The sequence below is a fragment of the Eutrigla gurnardus genome (genome assembly GCF_963514095.1).
Source record: "Eutrigla gurnardus genome assembly, chromosome: 2".
In the NCBI taxonomy this organism is placed as follows: domain Eukaryota; kingdom Metazoa; phylum Chordata; class Actinopteri; order Perciformes; family Triglidae; genus Eutrigla; species Eutrigla gurnardus.
Window position 1 is genome coordinate 3,591,945 of NC_139916.1, and position 23,714 is coordinate 3,615,658.

General features: G+C 46.3%; 2 protein-coding genes across 5 annotated transcripts in view; one reads left to right on the plus strand and one right to left on the minus strand.

Moving 5' to 3' along the window:
• Window positions 1–23,714, plus strand: part of ephb2b (eph receptor B2b) — a 113,164-nt gene that overhangs the window by 69,202 nt on the left and 20,248 nt on the right. For all 4 annotated transcript variants that reach the window (XM_084033346.1, XM_084033344.1, XM_084033347.1 and 1 more), the window contains exons 4-5: window positions 9,232–9,387; window positions 11,573–11,908. In XM_084033346.1, the coding sequence (XP_083889472.1) occupies window positions 9,232–9,387; window positions 11,573–11,908 (492 nt within the window). The remainder of the gene's footprint in view (window positions 1–9,231; window positions 9,388–11,572; window positions 11,909–23,714) is intronic.
• dhrs3b (dehydrogenase/reductase (SDR family) member 3b) overlaps window positions 1–23,714 on the minus strand; it is a 138,063-nt gene that overhangs the window by 7,275 nt on the left and 107,074 nt on the right. The gene's annotated exons all lie outside the window — the stretch shown is intronic.

Consider the following 23,714-nt stretch of genomic DNA (forward strand, 5'->3'; position numbering starts at 1 on the left):
GCATTGGCCAGGATGCCACCTACAATGGCTGTTGTGTGTCGGGTGAGAAAAAATGCCGGCTGTTGTACCAGATAGAGAAGATTGAAATCAGCATGAAGCTGATGATATTTGAGCAATTCCAGCAAAAAAAAAAAACAGTGAAGCAACTTTTAACGGGGTTGTTTATTTCAGGGACGTAAATTCAAATCCAGCGTGTCGTCTGCAGGTCACCGAGGTTATTTTACCCTCCCTCCTCCACGTACGCGCAGCACCACCGTCATCAGCAGTCTGAGGCTGTGATCAGGGCGGTGAGGTCCGGGTGCAGCCTGCGGAACGGAGCGGGGAAGCTGCCTCACATGGCAATGGCTCCTGTTGCCCTAGCAACGAGCTGTCCTTGAGAAGAAGAGGGGGGAAAAAAAAGAAAAGGGTGCATTCGGGGGGTGTTTGGAAGGGCCGAGTCAGTGACGGCCCTGCAGTCGAAAACTCCCAAAGAGTTCAGACACATCGATCCGTGTGTCTGGGAGAGAACACTGTGTAAACACAGTCCTCACCGCCGTGAAATACAGAATAGAGTGATGTGGGATGGATGTGAGCGACGGTCCTCTCGTCTTCTACCTGGTTAAAATAAAAAAAATGGCTGTCACATGACAAGCCAAAGTCCAGCGTCTCTCCTTTCCTGCTTGCATGCGGCGTTAAATAAAGCCTTGTGTTTGGTTGGGTGGAGAAGAACTTAAGGGGGTCATCACTGGACCGTTAAACTGAAGCTACAGCTGTTATTGTGTAAACAGATTTAAAACAACAAAACGCAACAAGCAATGCGATGTGGTTTAATCAAGCCATCCCTAATTGGGGCTGCAAGGCCAATTAATTGGTAATTGTAACACAAAATTATCGAGCTGAATTAATTTGAATTAAGGGTGTTTTTGTAACACCACGCATGCATCTGCTCGTTCTGCAAGCGGCCACATTAATACGCCTTCAGAGCACATTTGATTATGGAAAGCGCCTTAATGTCACATTATCTACCGTCATCTGCATGATGTGACATTTCCCCAACAAATACTGCAACACAACGTGAGCTGGTCCCAGTGTGATGGGATGGGGGGTCCTTAAGGTTGACAAGCCACCTTAAATGGAGATTAATGCCGACAAAGAGACCTGCCTCCTGCCACACCCCGGCCATCTGCAGGCCCGGTGGACGGGGAAAGCTGGTCCACCAGCATACCCTGATTGGACCCCCCTCCCCTCTCCCTTTGCATCCTCTGGAGAGCAAGCTGTCAAGTGATCTGCCTGCACGGAATGACCCTTTATTCCTCCACGGCCGCCCACCGGCCTCCTCCGTACCCCCCCATGCCCCGTGCATGTATGTGTTGGCTCAAGATGCCTGTAATTTCACCAGTCCACGTTTGTGCCTCTCTTTTCCCCCCGTGTGAGGGGGAGAGAAAGAAAGGGGGAGGGGGATCGCAGTGAAAATTCCAGACGTTATTACTGTGCTGCATGCATGGCTCCATGATACTCTGCTTTCATGTCTGTTTCCTCCTCTATTGACAGATGGTAGTTATCAGACAGTATGGAAATACTGTGGTTAAGATAGTTTTCACTGATTTTTTTCTCTCTTTGGTATTTATGACCTGATGATCATCATGAGAGCGTTGTGGTTTACAGAAACAGAGGGCCGCTCTGCCAGCGCTGCTCCAGTCGGGGGAAAGTAACGTTTGCCACATGGGAATGACGCACCATCTCCAGGCACCGTGTGTGTGTGTGTGTGTGTGTGTGTGTGTGCGTCAGCGTACTCCAACACACCAACGCTGATGTGGGACTGAAGTGGTTTTAATTGATCAGTCATTTGCTGATAAACGCCTTTAGATGTACGCCACCTGCAGCGTCTCAGAAGGGAAGATTTGCTGCTTTTTTTCTCTGGTTTTTAAAATCACGTTAAACTGAGAGTCCTCGGTAGCTTTATTAAGACCTTTAAAAGACTAACTGAACTATTATTGTCACCTTGGTTGCAGACATACGACGGCGTATTACGGCCACTAGAAAAAAAAAGAAGAAAAAAACGGAGAAAAAAAATCTAAAATTTGCGACTTTATTACGATGCTAACAACCAGCATTTATGCGAACTAACTTCCCATGAATATACGCATTTATGTTTCTAATGAAAGGTCCTTAAGGTGATGATGTTGATGCTTTTATTCATATGAGGACAAACTGTCATCTTATGGGTGTTTATTGATCGGCAGGTTGGGCTAACATGCTAGCGGTAGCACTGTAATAAAGTAGCACATCTACGACTTTATAAAGTCGCTAATTTGCGAGTTTTTTTCTCTGAATATTGCCCACCTCTCTCGGCTTCAATTCCACCGGATATCTACGCCGTGTTGTTCGCTGCTATTATTTCTGGCCCACGTTAAGGAGATAATTAGAAATAAGGTCAGTTAGTGGGAAATTAATTTACACCAGTTGCTACACGACTAATATTTCCCCTCGCAGGGTATTTTTAGCCGCTGCTGACATTCCGAACAGTGCGGCACACTCTTTTTTGTCCTTGTAAATAGCGAACCTTGTGATTGGCGAAGCTTGTATAAGTGCCACGTATACGAGGTTAAGCCGCTGCTGCATGAGCTGAAATCGTCCTCTGGCCGGTGGCCAGACGGGGTTTTATTAGCAGCTTTTCTTCCTCTTCATGGTCTCTCTGCTTATTTATGTGTTGATGTATATTTATCGGAAGAAGATGAAATTAAATGAGCTCTGGGTGCAGTGTGCTTTGAGCCTGAACCCCCCCCCCCCCTCCAGAGAACCCTGCGCCCTCAGAGCTCATTTCCCAGGTGTCCCACATTTCCAGCTAATCTGCTGCTCACTTTGGCTCCTAATCTGTCTCCGAGGAGCCTGCTGGGTGGGATTGGGGATGTGAGCTCTCTGACAACTGTAGAGGAGATGCAGCTTAGAGCAAAAATGCTGAGGGACACAGAGGGAGGGGAAAAAATAGTCACTTCCTGATGATCTCCCCTGTCCTCCCATAGTCCCTGTGACACACCACAAGAACACACACACACACACAGCGTTGCATATGAATGCTGGATGAGATGTCTGGATGAGTGAGTGTGTTTGAAGTGTTCGAGTCTTCGAGTTGATTTTGAGGCTTGAAAGTCTGAGAAACCATGAAAGTGTTGACGTATTAAAGCTCACTGATAAAGCACTTCTTAGTTATAAAATGTTGAACATCCCCCCTCCTCCGTGTTGCCTCCTTGAGTTTCGCCCGCAGCCTGATTTACACCTTGTAGGTCGTCGGTGGTCGCCCTCGCCTCGCTGGCACTGTCCTGGCTGTATAGTGCGAGGAGCCACGCGGAGTCCCAGACCTGTTAATTGCACCAGACATGGAAACCTAGAGGGAGAAATTAATATCTCATTTGTGTGCCTTGTGTGTGCGGGGGTCGAAGCAAATGCCAGTTGTCTAATAGCTTTCACACAAGCCTGATTGAATTAGACGGCGAGGAGGACCGCCGTCCTAATTGAATTGCGGCGACCCTGTGTTGCAAACAGTGCTAGCTTGTGTTCCCTGTGGTAGTGCTGAGGTGGTGGAGGGTGGGGATGGGGGGGGGGGAGGCAGGCTGGCACGTCCTCCGGACCAGACACACAACTCGTGGCTGCTCTCCTCTGGTTAATCTGCGGCCGTGGCTGTCGTTTCACAAGGTTACGCTCTACTTAGATGTGACCGGTTCAAAGGCCGGCCGTTGCGGTCGCAGGATGGGAGAGGTAATTTGAAAGCGAGTGCACAAAAAAAAAAAAGAAAGCCAACAGGTTGTCTAATTTTCTCCGTGGTCTATCTCGTAAAAAAAAAAAAGAGAGAGCATCTCTTTACGACGGCTCTGATCCGTCCCAGCAGCGGTTTGTATAAATAGTTTTTACAGGCGGCACCGAAAAGCAAACAGGGGGCCAAAAACTTGTGCACTGTAGCGGCCTCTTTGGTCACAATGGAATACAGGGAAATACCCGGGATCCACACACACACACACACACACACACACACACACACACACAATCCCTCTGACGCTGGCCATTTTCACTGCTTTCAGCACTTTTTCCTGCTGTGCTCACAAAACCTAGCACCTCTGATTTTTTTTTTCTCTTTTACCCCTCCAGCCTTTTCTCTTCACACCACTCGCACACCGACACACACACACACACACACCTTGCCTTTGTCTCCCTTCGCTCTTCTTTAATGCTCTGTTCATTAAATAAAACAGTGAGGGGGGGGGGGGGGGGGGGGGGGGGTGAAGAGGTTTGCTGGTGACAAAGTATTATTATTAGTATAAGTATTATTATTATTATTATTATTTATTATCATGCTCCTCTTCCCCTCAGTGGGCGTGGCTTTCAGGCGTGGATTACCTGGTGTCAGCCACCTTATTGTCTCGTTGTGATCACGCAGCGTTCCTGCGGCCATGATGGAAATGTCAAACGCCCGGTCTTTGTTTGTCCTCTCTCTCTCTCTCTCTCTCTCTCTCTCTCTCTCTCTCTCTCTCTCTCTCTCTCTCTCTCTCGCTGTGTGTTATTTGTGTTGCGTGCGACTGCTGATTTGGTCAGAGGAGAGCCAGAATCACAGGGAGTGTTTTCCAGAAGCATGGTCACGTCGGCATCGCCACCGAAAAACAACACTCCCTGCCTCCCTCTCTCTCTCCCTCTCTCTCTCTCCCTCTCTCTCTCTCTCTCTCTCTCTGTCTGCTTACGTCTTTCATCCCTCTCTCTTTGATTGCCCCTCCACACTGTTTCAGCTGCAGGTCTCGTCTTCAAAATGTGCAATAAATCTGTCCGGCTGTAATATTCAGGAAACCTTTGAAACAACCAGCAAATTACCTGCTGTAAAAAAAACCCTCTCTCTCTCTGTGTCTCTCTCTGTCTCTCTCTCTCTCTCTCTCTCTCTCTCTCTCTCTCTCTCTCTCACAGCTCACGCACAACTATTTTTATTCAGTGAGTCTAGTTAAACCTCTAATTAAAGCCTTTATGTCACTATATATTATTAAAAGTCATAAACATAGACAGACATGAGCAGCTGGGAGTTTGGAATGTGTGTGTGTGTGTGTGTGTGTGTGTGTGTGTGTGTGTGTGTGTGTGTGGGAGGTAATATTCAGATTGGGTTTTAAGTGTTAGATTAAAGTAATGTAATACCGGGTTTTTAAACGATCAAACAACATTGGAAACAGAACTATCTCACCCCGCTGGCAGGAGTCTTGGGTCGTTTTTTCAAACAGGAGAGCGTCTCTGGAACCACTTTGAGGTGATCTGGACCTTTTGACTCGACTACCGCTAAATTGACTCTGAAGTGTTTGTATAAAATTCTCTGAAAGCTTTTTTTTTTTTTCTTCGTCTGTGTGGCTTTTGTTCTTGACTTATTGCCACATTTCATTCTTTTGTCCCGGATCCAGAATCCACATCCTCGGTCCCCGGGAGACGTGGAAATCAAAAATGTGGCATGTTCGCTTGATGATATTAATGTTATTAATAGCAGTGTGTGTGTGTGTTTGTGTTGTATGCGACACAGGAACAACCGAGTCGCTCCATGAATATTCTTGCAGTAATTAACTCTCCTTTGCCAGAAGGATTTCTGAAGTTAGTGGAAACATCCAAAAAGCAACAACAACAAAAAAAGGCAGCCTTTAGCTCTCCAACGTGGAGAACGGCTGCCAGGATGGTGATCAAACAGTCAACAGCAGCAATCTGGGCAGGCGGGGAGGTGGGGAATTAAAGCTCTGATCTGCTTTTTAATCACCGCTCTCCACGTCTCTGCCTCTACATCCGACACCAGACAACTTTGCAACTCTTAAAACCTGTCATCCGTGTGTAAAGTGGAAATTCCCCAAATATTTCCCCCACTTATAATGACCGTGGCAGAGCAGAGAGGCGTGCCAAGACATATAGCGTCTCCTTGAACCCTATAGGATGGGTGTTTTTAAAAAATAATACATTTATCATGGATTGTTTGAAATGTATGGAGGTTCCAGATTAAAAAGCAGATGCCAAAAAGACTTACAGTGGTAAATACTTGAATAGCGATGCAGTACTTACATGAACTGTTGTTTAACATGTGTCACTTTGGGGTTGTTTTTAAAAACAAATATTTCACTTAAAATCTGATATGACAGTGAAAACCACAAGTAACAACCCAACAATGGAAAGATGTCGGTGATTATTCTATTTAAGGACCATAAACAACAAAGATGTAAGTAGAGGATGTCCAAACGTAGCAAACAATCCCAAATATTGACCTAAATCATCCAGATTGAATAAAGAAACACAGATATGACTGCAGCTCGGCTCGTGCGTTGGAGGGTAAACATTTGCATCACCCACCAGTACGACATCCAGCGATTCCCACAAAGCCGACTGCTGTGGAAGCAAGGCATCATGGGGCTTTATAAGCACTAATCAATTTCACTCATTGAGCTGGGTCCCTCGTGCCGGTTTTAAAGTCATTGTTCTGATTGTTATGCACAGTCTGCCTACCGCTGCAGGATATACATTCAACGTGGGCACAGTTGAGTTCCTCGCCCTCCCCAACACATCCATTCCCCACCTCTCCCTTCTCTTTGTTCCTATCTTTACACCCCCCTCCACCACCACCTTCTCCTCCACCACCTCCTCCACTACCTCTTTATGCCTCTTCCTTTGGTGTTGCTCCCATAGACCTCGCTGTGTCGCAGAGGTTCGATCCCCACATAGCTGTTGCCTGGGCCTCATTCACAGACCCCCCCCCCCCCCCCCCTCCCCTCCCCTCCCCATTAATCATAGTAGAAGAAAAACATGTCATACTTGGTCCTTCACTTTTATTTTAGAATAACTGTTTGTGGGGGCTAAAACGAATGATTATTTTCACTCTCAATGAATCGCTGCATGATGGACATGGCATGACGGTAACATTTAAAACGTGTTCTCCTTTCAGAGCACACGTTCTCTTAAATACCATCTCTTCTTCTTCTTCTTCTGGTGTTGGAGATGCATAACGCAGTGTGTGTTTAATGAAAACAGCCTCTCTTGTAAGCAAATTGTATTAGCGAAGCCGTTTCAGGCGATCGCATTGAACCAGCCAACGGAGACAGCTGGACTAATGGAAATTTACAAAACTGCACAAACTTGTGTTGAATCATCGTAAAGGCCAGATCGTGAAGGTGAAGGCGTGGAGTAATGTTCCTTACAAGGGGAGGAGGAGGGGAAGAGCATTAATCCCTGGCCTGTAGGGTCTCGGACTGCAGCGATGTGTCTGCCTAATACAAACATTGGGATTGGACCGGGATTAATTCTGCTCTGTGATCCGGCCTCCTTTTTAAATGGGAGTTGCAGCTGCAGATGTTTCCATATTCCAGATGCTACAGTTGAGTTGTAATTGCCTGTAAAGCCTCAGAATGAAACAGTGCCTGTATTTTTATTACTTTACAATGTAGACGCGCTGCAGTCGTGTTCTAGTAAGAATAATACAGAAAATTGGGGAAGGGGGGAAACTGTTCCCGTAATGAGTTAGACAAATTGTTGAAATCACCTTTTTATAAAAAATATTCCCTATGAAGCCGCGTCAACGTAATAAAAATAATAGTAATGTATTAGGAGAGGAAACCTAATTTGTTTCCTTTTATTGGACTCATTTCTGTTCTTTTTGTTACTAAAGAAAAACACCGACAGCGCTTTAACTTCAGATATGCAGTCGTGTCCCGGGTGAACGCTTTCCATGTTACTGTACTTCCAACTCCTCTGCATTTCCTCTTCTATCAGCGGGGCAGGTGGGAGCTGCATTACCTCCAGCACAACTGGAGCTGCTTTACCCCAAGATAGAAAAATAAATAATGATAAAAAAGCGTCTAACGTGGTCGAAAAACAGGTTCTTTTTTTTTGGCAGTGAAGGTTTTGGGGGCGGGATGCGACTCAGGAGAGGATGGAGGGGATTTCACAGTGAGTTTGTTTATCTCTGCAGTGATGGACGCTTATGGCAACTTAGACTCACCACACACACACACACACACACACACACACACACACACACACACACACACACACACAGGTTTAATGGCAGCTGGGGTGGGTCCCGATCACAGACGTGACTCCCAGGTCTCTTAAACAGAGAACAGGGTACTTGCGAGGTTTCTGAGGCAACTGGAGCGTCGGTAAATAATTCAAAGAAAAACGTACAACTACTCCACGTTGACCTATCTGTTGAGAGTAACCTCACATGCAAGCCTTCACTGGTGTGTATCTATTTGTGTATGTGTATGTGTATGTGTTGGACAGGAATCCTGGTCACTTGTAACGCATGATGACCTCATATAAGGAGAAAATAGGTCGAAGTGAAATATGAAATAATTGATGGATTCTCTACTCTCTTTTCCCTCTTTTCCAGATACTGAGTATACATATATATACAGGCTACAACATTTAACCTGCTGCATATGGTGTAGTGGCTCAGTTTTACATTTGGAAATATTCCACATATTTGGGTTTTGGATCGGTGCTCAATAAGACATTTACAGACGTCTCCGTCGGGTTTTGACTGATTGCGGTACGGAGTTCACCACTATTATCTCAAATGTTCAGAATGAATCATAAAAGGGTTGTCTCATCTGAAGGAAATGGATCAATCAAAAACACAACAGCCGTAATACCTTTGTATTGTATTCAGGGCTCGAGTGTCCTGCTGCTGTCAGAGTTCCTCAGATGGATCCAAACGATCCCCACGTTAAAAACAACTTTACACATGAAATCAACATGTTTACTGCCAAGAAACATCATTCATCATCAACTGTACGTGTTTAAATGAGAAAAGACTTAAAGCTTTGCATAATTAAGGGCTGCTTTGAGCTACAGGTGGGTGTCCTCTCTGGTTCTTCTCCCACCTCAGCTCCACCTCTTTGCCAGTATTTAAATTAGATGGCAGTTAGGCTGTGACATCACTGCCACGATGGCGGCCAGAACCATCGATGTCTGACGTCACAGAAGCTACGTCCATATTTTATACATCAGACGGTTCCCCTCATCAGGCCCATAATGTTCCCTTCATCCAATAAGAACTCTTAGTGAGCTCTGACTGTATCATCTTTGCTGTCTTATCAACATTATTACCTTTTTATGTGTATCTTGTCTTTTTCTTACCGACTCATCAATTGCAGAGGCTCTCTGGGTGGTTTTCACTTCAATAATAACATGTTATTATATGATAATAGACTTGATAAAAGCAGCTCATTGCCATTCTCTCCCGTTGTCTTGCAGCCTGCCCGTCGGGCTTCTTCAAGCCGACTCAGAAGGACGAGCCCTGCATGCAGTGTCCCATCAACAGCCGCACCACCAACGAGGGCGCCATGAACTGCGTCTGCCGCAACGGATACTACCGCACCGACTCCGACCCTCTCCAGATGCCCTGCACAAGTACGTATCGCTCCCCGACACAAAAGCACGCAAAGGATCTTCCCTTTCCAGATATGAACTTCTTGACACGATGCACGAAAGCAGAGCCCGGTCCGGGGTCAAAGGCCGGTGTTCGTCTGTGTGACGAGGAACAGAGGAACCCTGTCAGAGCCGTCCCTCACACCGACACGACGCTGACATGCCCATAGTGTGGCTGTCCACGGATCTGACCTGAACACACACAAGGCCTCGGCTCCCCCCCCCCCCCCCCCCCCCCCCCACCCCCTCCTCGACATCACACAGCCCCGTACTCCGAGCCGGGACCAGGAGGTTACTGGGCCAGGGCGCCCAGCTTTTGTGGAGAATGAGCCCGGCGGAGAGACTCTCTCTTGTCATGCCAATGAAGCTGTTTGAATTTGAATTTGAATTTGTGGCTGACACAGAGGTTGAGAGAGGGAGGGAGGGAGGGAGGGAGGGAGAGGCAATTTGAGGGAGATGGAGAGGGGTTTGTGTGGATGTGAGAAAGACAAGAGAATCCGTGCATAGAGTGTGGTCTAACTAAAACAAAACAGGGGTTATTGAGAGGAGAGGAGAAGGGAAAAAAAGCTCCTTTCAACCTTTTTGGTAGTGTTTTTTTTCCTCCCTCTCCCTCTCCGCCTGTTGAAAGGGAAGAGAGGAGGGAAAAGATTTGATGGCCTCCAACAAAGGAGATTTGCATAAGCCCGGCTCTGGGAGTCGAGCAGCTGTTGTGAATGAGAAAGCAGCAGCGTCACGTCACCCGTATTAAGCGCAGCAGGACCCGGCCTGATTAAAGCAAGGGAATGGGCCCATCAGAGCGGCCCCGCCAGCTAATGGAGGGGCGGGAGGGTGGGGGGGTATTAGTCCTCCTCCCCAGGAAGGAGATGCCAAGGAGGAGTTATGTTTCCATTTATGAGAGACACCAAGAAGGGCACTCCAACGGGGCCTCCTTCCAGAGAGCCGGAGATCTGTTAATTGCTGCCAATTAAAAAAAAAAGAGAGAAAAAAGGGGAGGGGGGTAAATAAAAAGTGATCGATTGAGATTTCGGATGTTGTGGGCGGAGTGGAGCTGTTTATCTCATTAGTCCTAGAAGGCTGGGACTCCCATAATGAGGCGCACATGGCTGTAGAAGATAAACAGTTATATTGTTTGTTTGTTTGGCCCGTCACTCAACACGCAGCGGCAGCATGTGGAGAAGTTTCCACCCCGTTAATGCCTAGCTGCTAAGAATGGCTGCTCTCTCTCAGTAACTCTATACGACGCTCCGGGACAGAGAAAAGCTGTCAGGAATAGAAGTTACCAAAACACTTGACAAAGTGGACACCAGCGTGGATTTAAACGGGCCAATCCCGAGGGGGAAGCTCGTACCGGGAGAATATCTGAGCCAGCACTCTGCTCTGTGTCATTTAGGTGGAGATGGCATTCATGCCCTCTATGACATTAACTGTACTGCAGAGCGTGTAGCATACAATTACATACAATGCTGTGGGATGGAGCTGATGCCTTCTGACGACCATTTTTATTGCATCTTCTTCCTGTTCTGCTTTCTAGATAAGGACATTTTTTTACCATCTTTTTTGGCAAAAATGCCAAAGAAAATCTACAGAATGCTAGAACTGGAATTAACATAATCCAACCAACCGATCTCTAGATGTTTAACACTAAACCAGAGGTCTTCAACGTTTTCAGGCCAAGGACCACCAAGGCCTTTAGAGACCTGGTGGAGGGACCACCAAGGCCTAGAGACATGGTGGAGGGACCCCCAAGGCCTATAGAGACCCGGTGGAGGGACCCCCAAGGCCTTTAGAGACATGGTGGAGGGACCCCCAAGGCTTATAGAGACCGGGTGGAGGGTCCCCCTATCACATATCATATAACATTTTATATCATATAACATTTTTTGGACATATTTACATTTTGGGGGAAAAAAAGTTTAGGATCAAATCATTTTGGGGACCCCCTGCAGTAACTCTGCGGACCCACTAGGAGTCCCGGACCCCCTGTTGAAGATCTTTTCACTCCTTTTTCTCAAAGCGACTGTGACTTTATCCAACTTTACTCGTCGTGACAAATCCAAACAAACTCATTTGGGAGGAATCGACACAACAAATTGATCCGTAAGTTTCACAGCCGACACTTTTAATCACTCCGGCGCTAACAGCAGATCCTCTTGTCGTGTTTTCCCAGCCGTCCCCTCGGCGCCGCGGACCGTCATCTCCAGCGTGAACGAGACCTCCGTGATGCTGGAGTGGCTGTCGCCGCGGGACTCGGGCGGCCGCGAGGACGTGGTCTTCAACATCATCTGCAAGAGCTGCGGCGGCGGCCGGGGAGGCTGCACCCGCTGCGGCGACAACGTCCAGTTCCTGCCCCGCCAGCTGGGCCTGACGGAGCCCCGGGTCTACATCAGCGACCTGTTGGCCCACACGCAGTACACGTTCGAGGTGCAGGCTGTCAACGGGGTGTCAGATCAGAGCCCCTACTCCCCCCAGTACTCCTCAGTCAACATCACCACTAACCAGGCTGGTAAGTGGGCCCATCTGTCTTTTTTACACTTTATATTCCCCATGTGGTTTCCTCCTCTCTCCTCTTTCGTTTTTTTTTTTTAACCCCACCTCCTCCTCCTCCTCCTCCTCCACATCTATTTCTGTGCAGCACAGCAGCTCTTCATCACACTCGTTCCTCTCTGAGCACATAATGCACACACTCTGCCTCTCCTCTCCTGTATGGTGATGTATGCAGATTAAAGGGCTCTAAACTGGTGAGGGAGAGTGGCGTTGATGATGCGGCGGACAGAATGGCCCGCTGGTCTGAACGGTGTGACCTCATCACCACGTTGTTCAGACTGTGGAGGACAGGCCGGGCGCCGCCTCTCCACCCTCCACTCTGTTTTCATCCACCTACTTGAGTGTATAGTCGTGTTACATCAAACAGAAAACAGAGCATATATAAACACGTCGCTCCTCCTCAAAAGAAGCCAGTATTACAGTTTGTTCTAAAATCTGCAGCATCTTCGAGAAATATACCTCAAAATCTCTCTCTTGTGCAACTTTTTTCATTCTTTCCGCCTCGGTTGAAGTCGGCCACATGTCTAATTATTTCACAGCGTTGATTTGCTCTTTAATTGTCTCTATGAAACGCATCATTTGCCAAGTGTGCCAAGCTAACCCCCCTCCCGAGCACTGATGAGCAAAGCAGTGGCTTTGCATCTCATTAGCAACATACTGTAAGTGCCTGTCACCCCCCCCCCACCCAGTCTCCTATGACTGCGCTACCTAACGTGTTACTGTGTTTTTATAGCAAGCGGACATATTGGGTTTTGTTTAACTACACTCTCATTCGCTCATTACTTTCTTTTCTGGTATTCCCAGATGAACTACACAGACGCAGTCAAACACAAAAAGGGTGTGTGTGTGTGGGGGGGGGGGGGGGGGTAGACAAGCTGAATGGACACATTTAAGAGGGAGGGCTCTGCACTTAAATTGAGCCAGTGTTGCAAATGTTTAGTTCTTGTTGTTGTAAAAAAGCGCCATAAAAAGTGCTCGTTTACAATATACCCAAACTCCCGAGTCACTAAAAAAAAAATGGTGGCCCTTCATTGAAACGGGCGACCTCTTTTTATTGTCTGTTTTGATTTGAGTCACTGGTGTGGTGGGTTAATGAGGGCCTGTGAGTGCAGTTAAGCGTTGTAATGAGGGCCCCCCCTGCCCCACACTCTCTCTCTCTCTACTGGGCCACAATAAGTCCGCCACCCCGACCCTTGGCGTTTTCTGGGGGGGGGGGGTTTCGGCTTCCCCCTGCCGTGGGGGTCCCGGCGGAAATTGGGGGGCTCGGCGCCCTCTCCACTGAAGTGCCCCGTCACTTTGGATTAGGCAGCGAGAGCTCCCATCAGAGGGAGCTGTGAAAAGAACTCAACCCCACCACCAGCATCACCCCTGCAAAAAAACAGGCTCACCCCTGGGACACGGGGATTGCAGTGCTACGCTACTGGGGGTGGGGGGGTCACATGGATCCAGGAACCCATAATTGCATCTGGTTTTTGAGGCTTGGAGGTTACATAAACATCATGTCACCCTTAATTACCTCAGGCAGTCCTGCGCCGACCCCCTCTTTTCACCGGGAGTGAGTTCGATGAGAAGGCAAAACAAATTACAACACCAGAGTGAATTCTAGTTTGTTTGCGTGTTAATCAGGGAGCCTGCAGGATCAAGGGTAGCATGAAAGCAAGGAATGGAATAGGTAGAATGAAAGTCAGCGCCGAGGATGGTTCGTCCTCAGTGATGACTTGTCGGTGTGACGGGTGGGGGAGGGGTGGTGTGAGATGTGAACAAAAACTTCTCACTCCCCACCACCATACCCAATCAAGCACCCAGCACACTCCATCACCCACAGGGCTTCTCCTCCCACTCCGTAGGTGGTGGCGACGGTTCCTCCGTGATAAAGGACGTGATTGCCTCTGGAAAGTGTGGCGCTTGATTACACACTGTAATGCCACACAAAAGGAGACGCTGTGCTGAATGGCGCTCCAGCCCGTTTTTATAAGCATAAGACTAATTCCCCCCACCTAAATCTTGCTTTGTGTTGAATATGCAGAAGCCTTGAAATGCCCTCCAGGGACTTCTTTTTAATATATATATATATATCAATGAGTCACCAGCAAGGCTTTGGCTTTGAGCTGTCTATAAATGTTACTCTTTGCGTGACATTTAATGAGCCGATGGAGGGAGTGTTCTCACACTCTCCCTTCTGCCGGGTGGCTGGAAGTCGCCGTCATGCTGGAGAGCAGCGTTTTATAAAAACCGTTCATTTTGTGAACTTCACGATAAACTAAGCATCGATAACAGAAAAAGGAAAGCCTTCCATTTTATATCCAATAAACCGTGCCAACCGCACAGCTTCCACGCCAAGGTCAGCGATGTTATCCATGTTAAACGAACCATAACTACTGATGTTTGTTTTCTTCCAGAAAAGTCTCTGCACAGCTAGAGAAAAAAAACGCAACCCAGACTTTCCAAAGTAAAACGGCTGCAGCAGCGTTTTGCAAAGCGTTTAGAGCTCTTATAATGCAGCGTTTCAGGCATAAAAGGTGGAAAAAGTTCTGCATTTTAAAACAAATGTAGTAGCGTGGACGTAAGACTGAAATAGCGTCGAGTACCTCCTTCTCATTGAAGTGCCCACATCGTCTAAGAGCACAGATTTATCCCGTGGAACCACTTTTCAGACCGTTTCCCACCTTGTCGTCCTGCTTTCCCACTTCCCCCCGTCCCCTTCCCTCTTTGGCCCACAATCATGATTATTGTATGATGTGGAAAATTGTTGCTGAGACCACGTTCCCACCAGGCCAATCAGCCGAGTGGCAGCGTGTCATTTTGTCTTTACAGTAGTCCATCTTGACATTTTTTTGTCTTGATAGACGGACTAGAAAACACAAGTATGTTTTTTATGAGTCCATGTTTTTGCACACATGTCTGCAAGTGTTGAGTTCAGGGTTGAGTGGCACCAGCTGTTCATCCATGTAAAGTCAAGGTCTTAGTAACTACCAACTAGTTTCAAACTTGTGATTTACTAAACAGCACCATTAAAACCAGAGACATGATTTAGCCAGTAAAGACTTTAGTCAGTTCAAAATCTGTTTGCTAGAAACATTTAAAAGTCTTTAACTTGTGCATTTCATCTATTTTTTGGCAAATTAATTACACTCAAAGCTCAAGGGTAGGTAGGGAGAGAGTGTCTGTAAACACAACATGATGTATATATAACATTATTTAAGAGGCCCTGGATTATAAACCTAGTATTATCATGTGTATTATTACAATTATATCAATATAGCAATATAATATAACAACACCGTTGTTTCCAATCCCACCAACACTATTCTTTCCAATCCCACCAACACTATTCTTTCCAATCCCACCACCATTGTTGTTTCCAATCCCACCAACACCGTTGTTTCCAATCCCACCAACACCGTTGTTTCCAATCCCACCAACACTATTCTTTCCAATCCCACCACCATTGTTGTTTCCAATCCCACCAACACTATTGTTTCCAATCCCACCAACACTATTCTTTCCAATCCCACCACCATTGTTGTTTCCAATCCCACCAACACTATTCTTTCCAATCCCACCAACACTATTCTTTCCAATCCCACCAACACTATTCTTTCCAATCCCACCAACACTGTTCTTTCCAATCCCACCAACACTGTTCTTTCCAATCCCACCAACACCGTTGTTTCCAATCCCACCAACACTATTCTTTCCAATCCCACCACCATTGTTGTTTCCAATCCCACCAACACTATTGTTTCCAATCCCACCAACACTATTCTTTCCAATCCCACCAACACTGTTCTTTCCAATCCCACCAACACTATTCTTTCCAATCCCACCACCATTGTTGTTTCCAATCCCACCAACACTATTCTTTCCAATCCCACCACCATTGTTGTTTCCAATCCCACCAACACTATTCTTTCCAATCCCACCACCATTGTTGTTTCCAATCCCACCAACACTGTTCTTTCCAATCCCACCAACACCGTTGTTTCCAATCCCACCAACACTATTCTTTCCAATCCCACCACCATTGTTGTTTCCAATCCCACCAACACTATTGTTTCCAATCCCACCAACACTATTCTTTCCAATCCCACCAACACTGTTCTTTCCAATCCCACCAACACTATTCTTTCCAATCCCACCAACACTATTCTTTCCAATCCCACCAACACTGTTGTTTCCAATCCCACCAACACCGTTGTTTCCAATCCCACCAACACTATTCTTTCCAATCCCACCACCATTGTTGTTTCCAATCCCACCAACACTGTTCTTTCCAATCCCACCAACACTATTGTTTCCAATCCCACCATGGTAATAATAAATTACCTTGAATAAGAATAATGAAGGATGTAAAGGAAGTCATTGTAGTCACTGAAGCTAGCATAAAGTCAGAAATGACAGTTTTAGAGGTGTGACAGATGTATCCCTTGTTGTATTCATGTCTGCACACATTCAGAAATGTGTTTCAGAGATCGTAGTGCTCAGTTTAAATCAGAGAAATATCTTATTACGGCAACTCAACTGTTATTTACTCATTAATGCTAACTAGAGACCTGCCCGTTCAGAACGGGGGCGACTGTTTGACATCCAGCATTTCTCATCCAAAGAGCTTCACACTCCACACTCGTGCTTCTTTGGTCCCGAGGGAATTCAGCCGCCAAGTGAGAATATTCCTCAGGAATACGTCTTCCTTTCTTTATCTGCTCTCGCACAGACCATTGAACCACATTTATCAAGTTCCAGGTCAGACGGGTCGACTATATTCCACATTATCTCCCGTACGCTTCATTCGATCTCGGCAGGTCACATATGAGCATGTTAACATCGGTTGGTTCGTCGTCACGGTTACGCCTGGAGTGCAGATATTCACTTAAAGCTAATCTCCATGTAAAAAAGAAACTAGCTTGTGTGGTTTGAAGTTAGTCACTGTTAGAAGAAGGCTGGATTTACAAACAGCTTACAGACAACATGCCTGTAGAAGTTGTGGTCATCGGTACAGGTCTTTCATTTGTATATGAATGCAGCAGAGTCTGTTGAAGGCCATTATCGTATTTTACGGATTACATAATAACTAATTTGTGTTTACCGCACAGACCAGGGAGTTGCTTATAAATTATGAAAACACTGCCAGTTATATGCCAGGTACTCAGGAGCTGCTGTATCATCAATTCCAGCCAACAGAAGAGAGATTATCTGCTACCTGAATACAAGCCGCCGGTCTCCTGTGAGAGGATTCAGCTCTGCAACAACAGATGAATGTGATCTCCATATGCTGGTGTGCGTACGCCACACCGCCTTCCGTAATGGTTTCTGGGTATATTAGATTCCAGAGGACATATTTGTTTGGCCGTTTCATTAACTCAAGGTGAGCGGCGCCGTCCGCCGCTAATGCTATCGAGAAGCGGAGCGGCTGAATTGGTTTCTTATCAGGTGAACTGGCCGATTGTGGAAGTGAACCGCATTACTCAGGAGGAGGGGGGGATGGGGGGGTTGCAGCCCTTTCAATGCGGTCGAGGGGAAGATTTATGACTTAATTATGGTCCAAATTGCCCGGGATCGGCTGTAGCCGGGGCTCCCCGGTGAATCTGGGTGTGAAGGAGCCGTGGTGCAGAGCCAGGTGGGACTGCCAGAACGGCTCCATACGCCGGCCAGCCAAAAATGTGGCTACTACACTGTTGACTTTAGGCCAGTGTCACCGGCTAAACAAGTCCAGATTATGTGTGGCGCGATGGCATGTCCATGGCAATGAATGGGGAGGTGTAAATATGGACCATGCTGCCAGTGGGGGGGGGGGGGGGAGGGCACTGAATGAATGGCTGATTATCCACCTTCATCTCATTCAGGCTCATTTGAATTTATGTGAAGCTAGAATAGAGCTAGATGGTGTAGAAAAGCAAACCTCATGTGCTAAATGTAAATCTGTGAGATATTAAAGTTTCACAGTTTAACAGTTTCGTTAAAATGCATACATTATACATACTTTGAGAAATCCACATAAAACGAATATATTAGCGGTGGGTCAGTCATCCTCATGATTTCACTTTTATATCATCACGATGTATCTCTATTTTGGATTTAAATATAATGAGAGTCTTTCCTTCAAATCTTTATCAACCAATTTCTGTTTGCATGATGTTACGTTAGGAATATAAAATGTGGAAATATTGCCCCCAAATGAATTTACATCGATGCAGAATCGTTCAACAAAGCATCGCGATGCATCATAGAATCCATTATTTCTCCCTCCTCTTTATGTTATCATTACATGTAAAAGATGATTATGGCAAGATTTTACTTTTATTGAGTAAATGCACTTTGAAAATGCAGCAACCGTAACATATTATCTGTAAAGTCCGACCTCTACATACATTAGAGAGACGTGAGCTGAGAGACGGGGAGTTGGACAGACAGGGAGTCAGACAGGAGACCACCAGTGTACATGACGGGCTGACAGAAGGTGCTAAGGAGGGCACATATGGTGGGTGCCGGCGTAGGTCAGCCTGGCAGACAGACACCTGGGCCCCCAGTCCTGACAGGGCCCTGAGACCAGGCTGCTCCTGTAGTCTCATACATGACAGCAGAGAGTGATGAGGGAGGGGGGGATGGTGGCAAGATGGCGGTCCGAATAGACGCTTTCCTTCTCTCCACATCGGATCCACGCACCAATTTCCACCAAAAATCCATATATTTTAGTATAAGCTGTACGTTTTGGAGATGCACAAAGGCAAAGTGATAAAGTGTGTGGTAGGCAGCCTTCAGGGTTCATCACATGACTTGAAGTAACCTACGCATGCAATATGAATTTCATTACGACTCCCCAGAAGAGAATTAGCACATGGATTGTCAAAATTAGTTAACTAATTGCTCTTGTTCATAAATCATTCAGTAAGCCACGCGGCCATTTTCTGGCAGAGCACATATAACGAGGAGCTCCTCCCTCCAGGATTGTGATCCGAGAAGTAAAAGGAGCAGAGCGTGCACATCGCCTGCATGCAGATCTGGGTTAAAAGGCCACGATCTCGTGGCCCAGTGGGCTGAGAGGGGAACATCATGTGAATATACAATTAATTATCGTTGAGTGCATTAGCTGTGGATTGAAAGATGCCTGAATAATTGACCCCCAGCTTTAACGCAGTCATTTATTTGCTCCTCTATACAGACAAGATGATGGTGATGGTTTTAAAAAAAAAGAAGAAGATAATAAATAAAGCAAAAAGGGGTCATGACCCAATCAGCATCTTGATTTTATTGATTTCATATGAACTTTACGGAGCCAACTTCACCAATTAAGGGAATGGATCTGTCATCAACACAATGGCACTCCCCTGTCCTTCAGGCTCTCTCTCTCTTTGCCAAACTCCCTCCTGGTCCAAGTTCCTGCGGTGACATGCAGATCAAGTATTCCTTCAGCGGCGGATGCAGAAACACGGGCGTCATTGTCTGGAGATTCTCGTTCGACTGCGACGAAGCCGACTTCCTTCTGCTCCCACTCAGATGTCACTAATGCCTCTCATTTTTTAATGTGGCCTCGATTCACTCGCGCAGGATCCCGCTGATCATGCGATCCACCGTCACCCCCCCTCCCCCCCCTCGCAGGATTCATGTGTGAATTGGGGTCAGGAACCTTTATAAGCGGATGATGATCTTTCATAATCCTTGCTATTGTGCTGCGACGCCGCAGCGTGTGCAGACGAGTCGACATCAAAATCCAGCCGAGCAGATGTGCTGCATGCAACTTCTACTTCTTGTTGATGTCGGAGAGGATATGACTCCTCCTAGATTATATTATAATATTTAAATAATGGGCATGCAATGAGGAGAGACCCAGAACAACTGTTCATATTATTATTTGAAATGTGACTGAAACACGTTTTTGAACCAGCTCTGTTCTGCTCCTTCAGCATTCTTTCTTTTCTTTCTTAGCTCTCCCATCAAAGCTATTAAGTCGATAAAACAAAAATATTTTTTTGCGTGCCATTGACCAACTCGGAGAAAGAAGAAAGCCGTAGCCCACACTCGCCTTTTCCAGCATTGTAAAATATTGACATGCATTCTGTGGTTTGTGGAGTTTTTCTTTTCTCCTCACAGTCGTTTGGAAGTTGTTTAAATGCGGGGAAAAGGCTCGCATATTAAACAGAGTCCAGTTTTTTCCCCCCAGAGCTAAAAAAGAAAAAAAAAGAAATCCTCATTCCACATCCATGTGGCAGCTCAAACATCTCGTCTGTTCAGGTCCAAATCGCCCCGAGAGACCGAGTATCTCTCAGATCTGTGTCTTTGTAAAAATACTTTTATTAAATTGTATTATAACAATATATCTGAAATGTGTACGGCTCCAGAAATGTCTCTTGTGGCCACGTTGATGCTCTTTAGAAACAATGTTCTAATACGTGATGGCAGCTTCTTTTCGTTTTCTTTTTTATTTCAAAAGTTTATTATATTAAAATAAACTTTTCAAGAACTCACAGTCACAAGAGATTTTTGTTTTTTTGACAGTCAGAAACATTGATTCGACAGGACGTATGAGACATTGTCAGGGACGGAACGTTAAGTCTGAGTGTTGTTTTTTACGACGGTGTTTTCACAGTCCAGCGACTTTGATGGAGCTGCTGACGGTGTGGTTGTTCTCCTTAGATGCTGTGGCTCCTTTAAGAACCATCCACCAATCAGACGAACACCGCTCACACCACAGATGAACCATGTGTTTTTTTATAGAAGTCCCTATAGCATTAATTGTTCACTGCAGTAAGGAGCTAGTACTATTTAATTATTCAAAGATCATTTAAATGCTCACAGTGGCTCCGCTACTGATGAATGTATTCAGCGCCATGCGCCCAACGGAACCTCCAAGGAACCCGATGTTTTGGAATTGCATGATGGTTAGCTCAGTCGCTGCTAAATAATTCTGCCCGCGTCGTACCTCCTCCGCCTGCAGAGTTTTGCCACGTTGGCTTGGATTTAAACCCCTAACCTCCGCAAGCGTTTGAAAAACCCTTCAAGCCCCCGAAGTGCCCCTTTTATAATTACCTTATGGTGGTGTATACGAGTGTATTATAGCCCCCCACCCCAATCTTTTCTAGTGCAGATGGTTTAAAGCTTGATGAACTGAAATCTCACTTTTGTAGCTTTACTGCACTGGAAAAATCTTTATAGATGTAAAAACCCACAATCCTTTGCAGCTGGGGAAACAGGGGCAGGCTGCCAGCACGCTAAAAGTACATGCAAATACTGGGCCTCTCCCTTTAAGACGGCTCGATGCGCCGCTCATAAATGGACGGCAGTCGGGGGGAGAAGGAGCAGTGGCAGCCTGTTTGGGTGGCTGCCTGGTCCAGGACCAGCTGGTTTCGGGTCCTTTGGGAGAGACTTGCGCTGTGGGGGGAAACCGACTTTTACAACGAAAAGGAAAAGGGATTTACGAGCCCCGACCTGTTCTGGCTACCTCACCCCTCCCCCCCCTCCAAATCATAGCGTTGCTCACTGCACCGGGAACGTCTAATCATATCAGAACCACATGGCTGCAGACACATTAGGATGTTAGAAAGGTGCAGATAAAAGGCTTTAAACATATACTTGCTCTGAAGCATGTGATTCATGTGTCCGCAAATTGATGGAGGTTATTCCCTTTTTTCTCTGCTGCGTTAAAGTAAAACAGAGTATCAGATCACGTTGTCTCTCGCTGTCAGCCGCGGGAACTAAAAGTCACTATTTATGGCTGCTGTAATTTCCCCACTCCGGCTCCCTCCGAGCATGGCTCAACGCAACAGTTACTGCAGCACCTGAACACACCTCCACCTCCTGGAAATCCACCCAACGAGGGTATTTTGGACATGGGCGCCCATGACTAAGCTCGCTCCGCTGCCATCCAATGCACAATGGTCTCACTTCACCAGCCTCTCTTAATGAAAAAATGCCCATCATGCTCGTATACACGGCACTCTGTAATGAGAGACTTAACAGTAGAAGCTGCAGCCAAACGAGGAGGAACAGTCAAAGAGAAGGTGGGAAAGCCCACCGAAAGAGCGCGGTGCAATAAAAGAGACGTAAATTAACGGGACGGATGAAAGCCTCACTTCTTGCGAGCGTGTTAGCAGAAGCATGGCCCATTAAATCGGCTTTGGATTTAAATGAGTGGAAATATCCCCCCGTAAACTCCATCTTTAATTGATTAGGGAAGTCGCTAGGTGTTCAAACATAACACCGAGACATCTATTAGAGATGTCGAGCAAAACAGAGGCCTTTGTGTTCTGTGTTGCTGGGCCAAGGCCAGAGCGTCATGCTAGAATAGACTGCAAAGCAGTCTTTCATATCAGATCCCAGGCCGGGTAATGATGTGGGGTCTGAAACCTAATTCTTTGACAACAGCTGGGGCCTCCCATCCTCTCACAATTAAGCAATGCAATATACAACCTTGAAAGAAGTTTGAGAATGGACACCCAGGGCCCCCTCCTGGGCCCACAGCATATTAAACTCTTTAATTGTTTTCTTTATTTGTTGAGCTCTTATTGTGTTTCATTTCTTTTCTCTCCAGTTTAACGTCTGCAATCATTTCATAGTTGAACTGAGGACTGGCTGAACATAGGGAACATAAAACACCTTGTATTTAACATTAATGATCATCAGTGATGCGTTTCATGTGTTGGCTTGGACATGTCCACTCTCTCCCGGTGGCATCTGGGAAACTCCTGTTACAGACATGTTCACCGCGGCCATTTATCTTTCCAATTCAGCCATCTAATTTAATTACATAAACTTACAGTCCCCGTCTTTGTCATTACGACCGCTTCATTGCTTTCTGAGAACATGAATAGAGCTTTCATTGAGGAAAACCTATACATGAAGCGTCCGGGGAAAGCGGAGCTCACCCCCGCTTTGATTTATCTGACTTGACATGGTTTATGATTATTTGGTCTCTGGCGCATAAATGAGGGAAAGGGGGGGGGGGGGCTTTCTTATGTCTTTGTTTTTAATTTCATTTAATGGCAATCCCCATGATTTCAAAATAATTACTGTAACAACAGAGAAAATGGCTCGAAACAAGTACAACATGCATTTAGCGGCATAGCTCAGTGAATGATGTTGACACAATGGAAACCGAGTGTTTACTCAGCCCTGTAAATTATAGATTAAGTTTGGGGCAAAAGCTCAATAGCTTCTAGGTGCACTTGAAGTTTCAGAGCACAATGGAGACTCGTCGATTACGTAAATTAGATGTACGAAAATGGTTTTCATATGTGAAACGTCGACTCGGCGTACCACCGAATTCCTCACTCGATTGGTGGAACGTCCGCTTAGCTCGAAATGCATTCGCCGAAATCGACTCGGAAAGCACACGACGCAGCTGGATGGAGACGTCTTCCTGCACGCCCAATGTTTCAACACTACTTTGCATAAAAAAAAACTAAAACTCACATTTAACCAGAGTTTGTTTCCCCCCGTTTACATCGAAGCGTTCCGGTCTCCGGGAGCTCAGACATGGCGACTGCCACCTCGCTGTCTGGAAGTTTGTTCTTTTAGCAAGAAAAAAAAACCCCTCCACAGTGTTCTCCTCCAACAGCTTTTCATGTTGGCATGCGTCCATCCCCCTGTACATGAATACATGAGCTGCCTTTGTTTCCCCGGCTCCGTATCGGGTTACTAGGCATGGCTGCGACCGTGTGTTTAATGGAAATGCTATGCAGGAAAAAGGCCATGTGGCAGTCTTGAATACATGTACATCCGTAATGGGATACTCGTGAGCTCCCTGGTAGAGTGACCGTTTGCCTTATTAG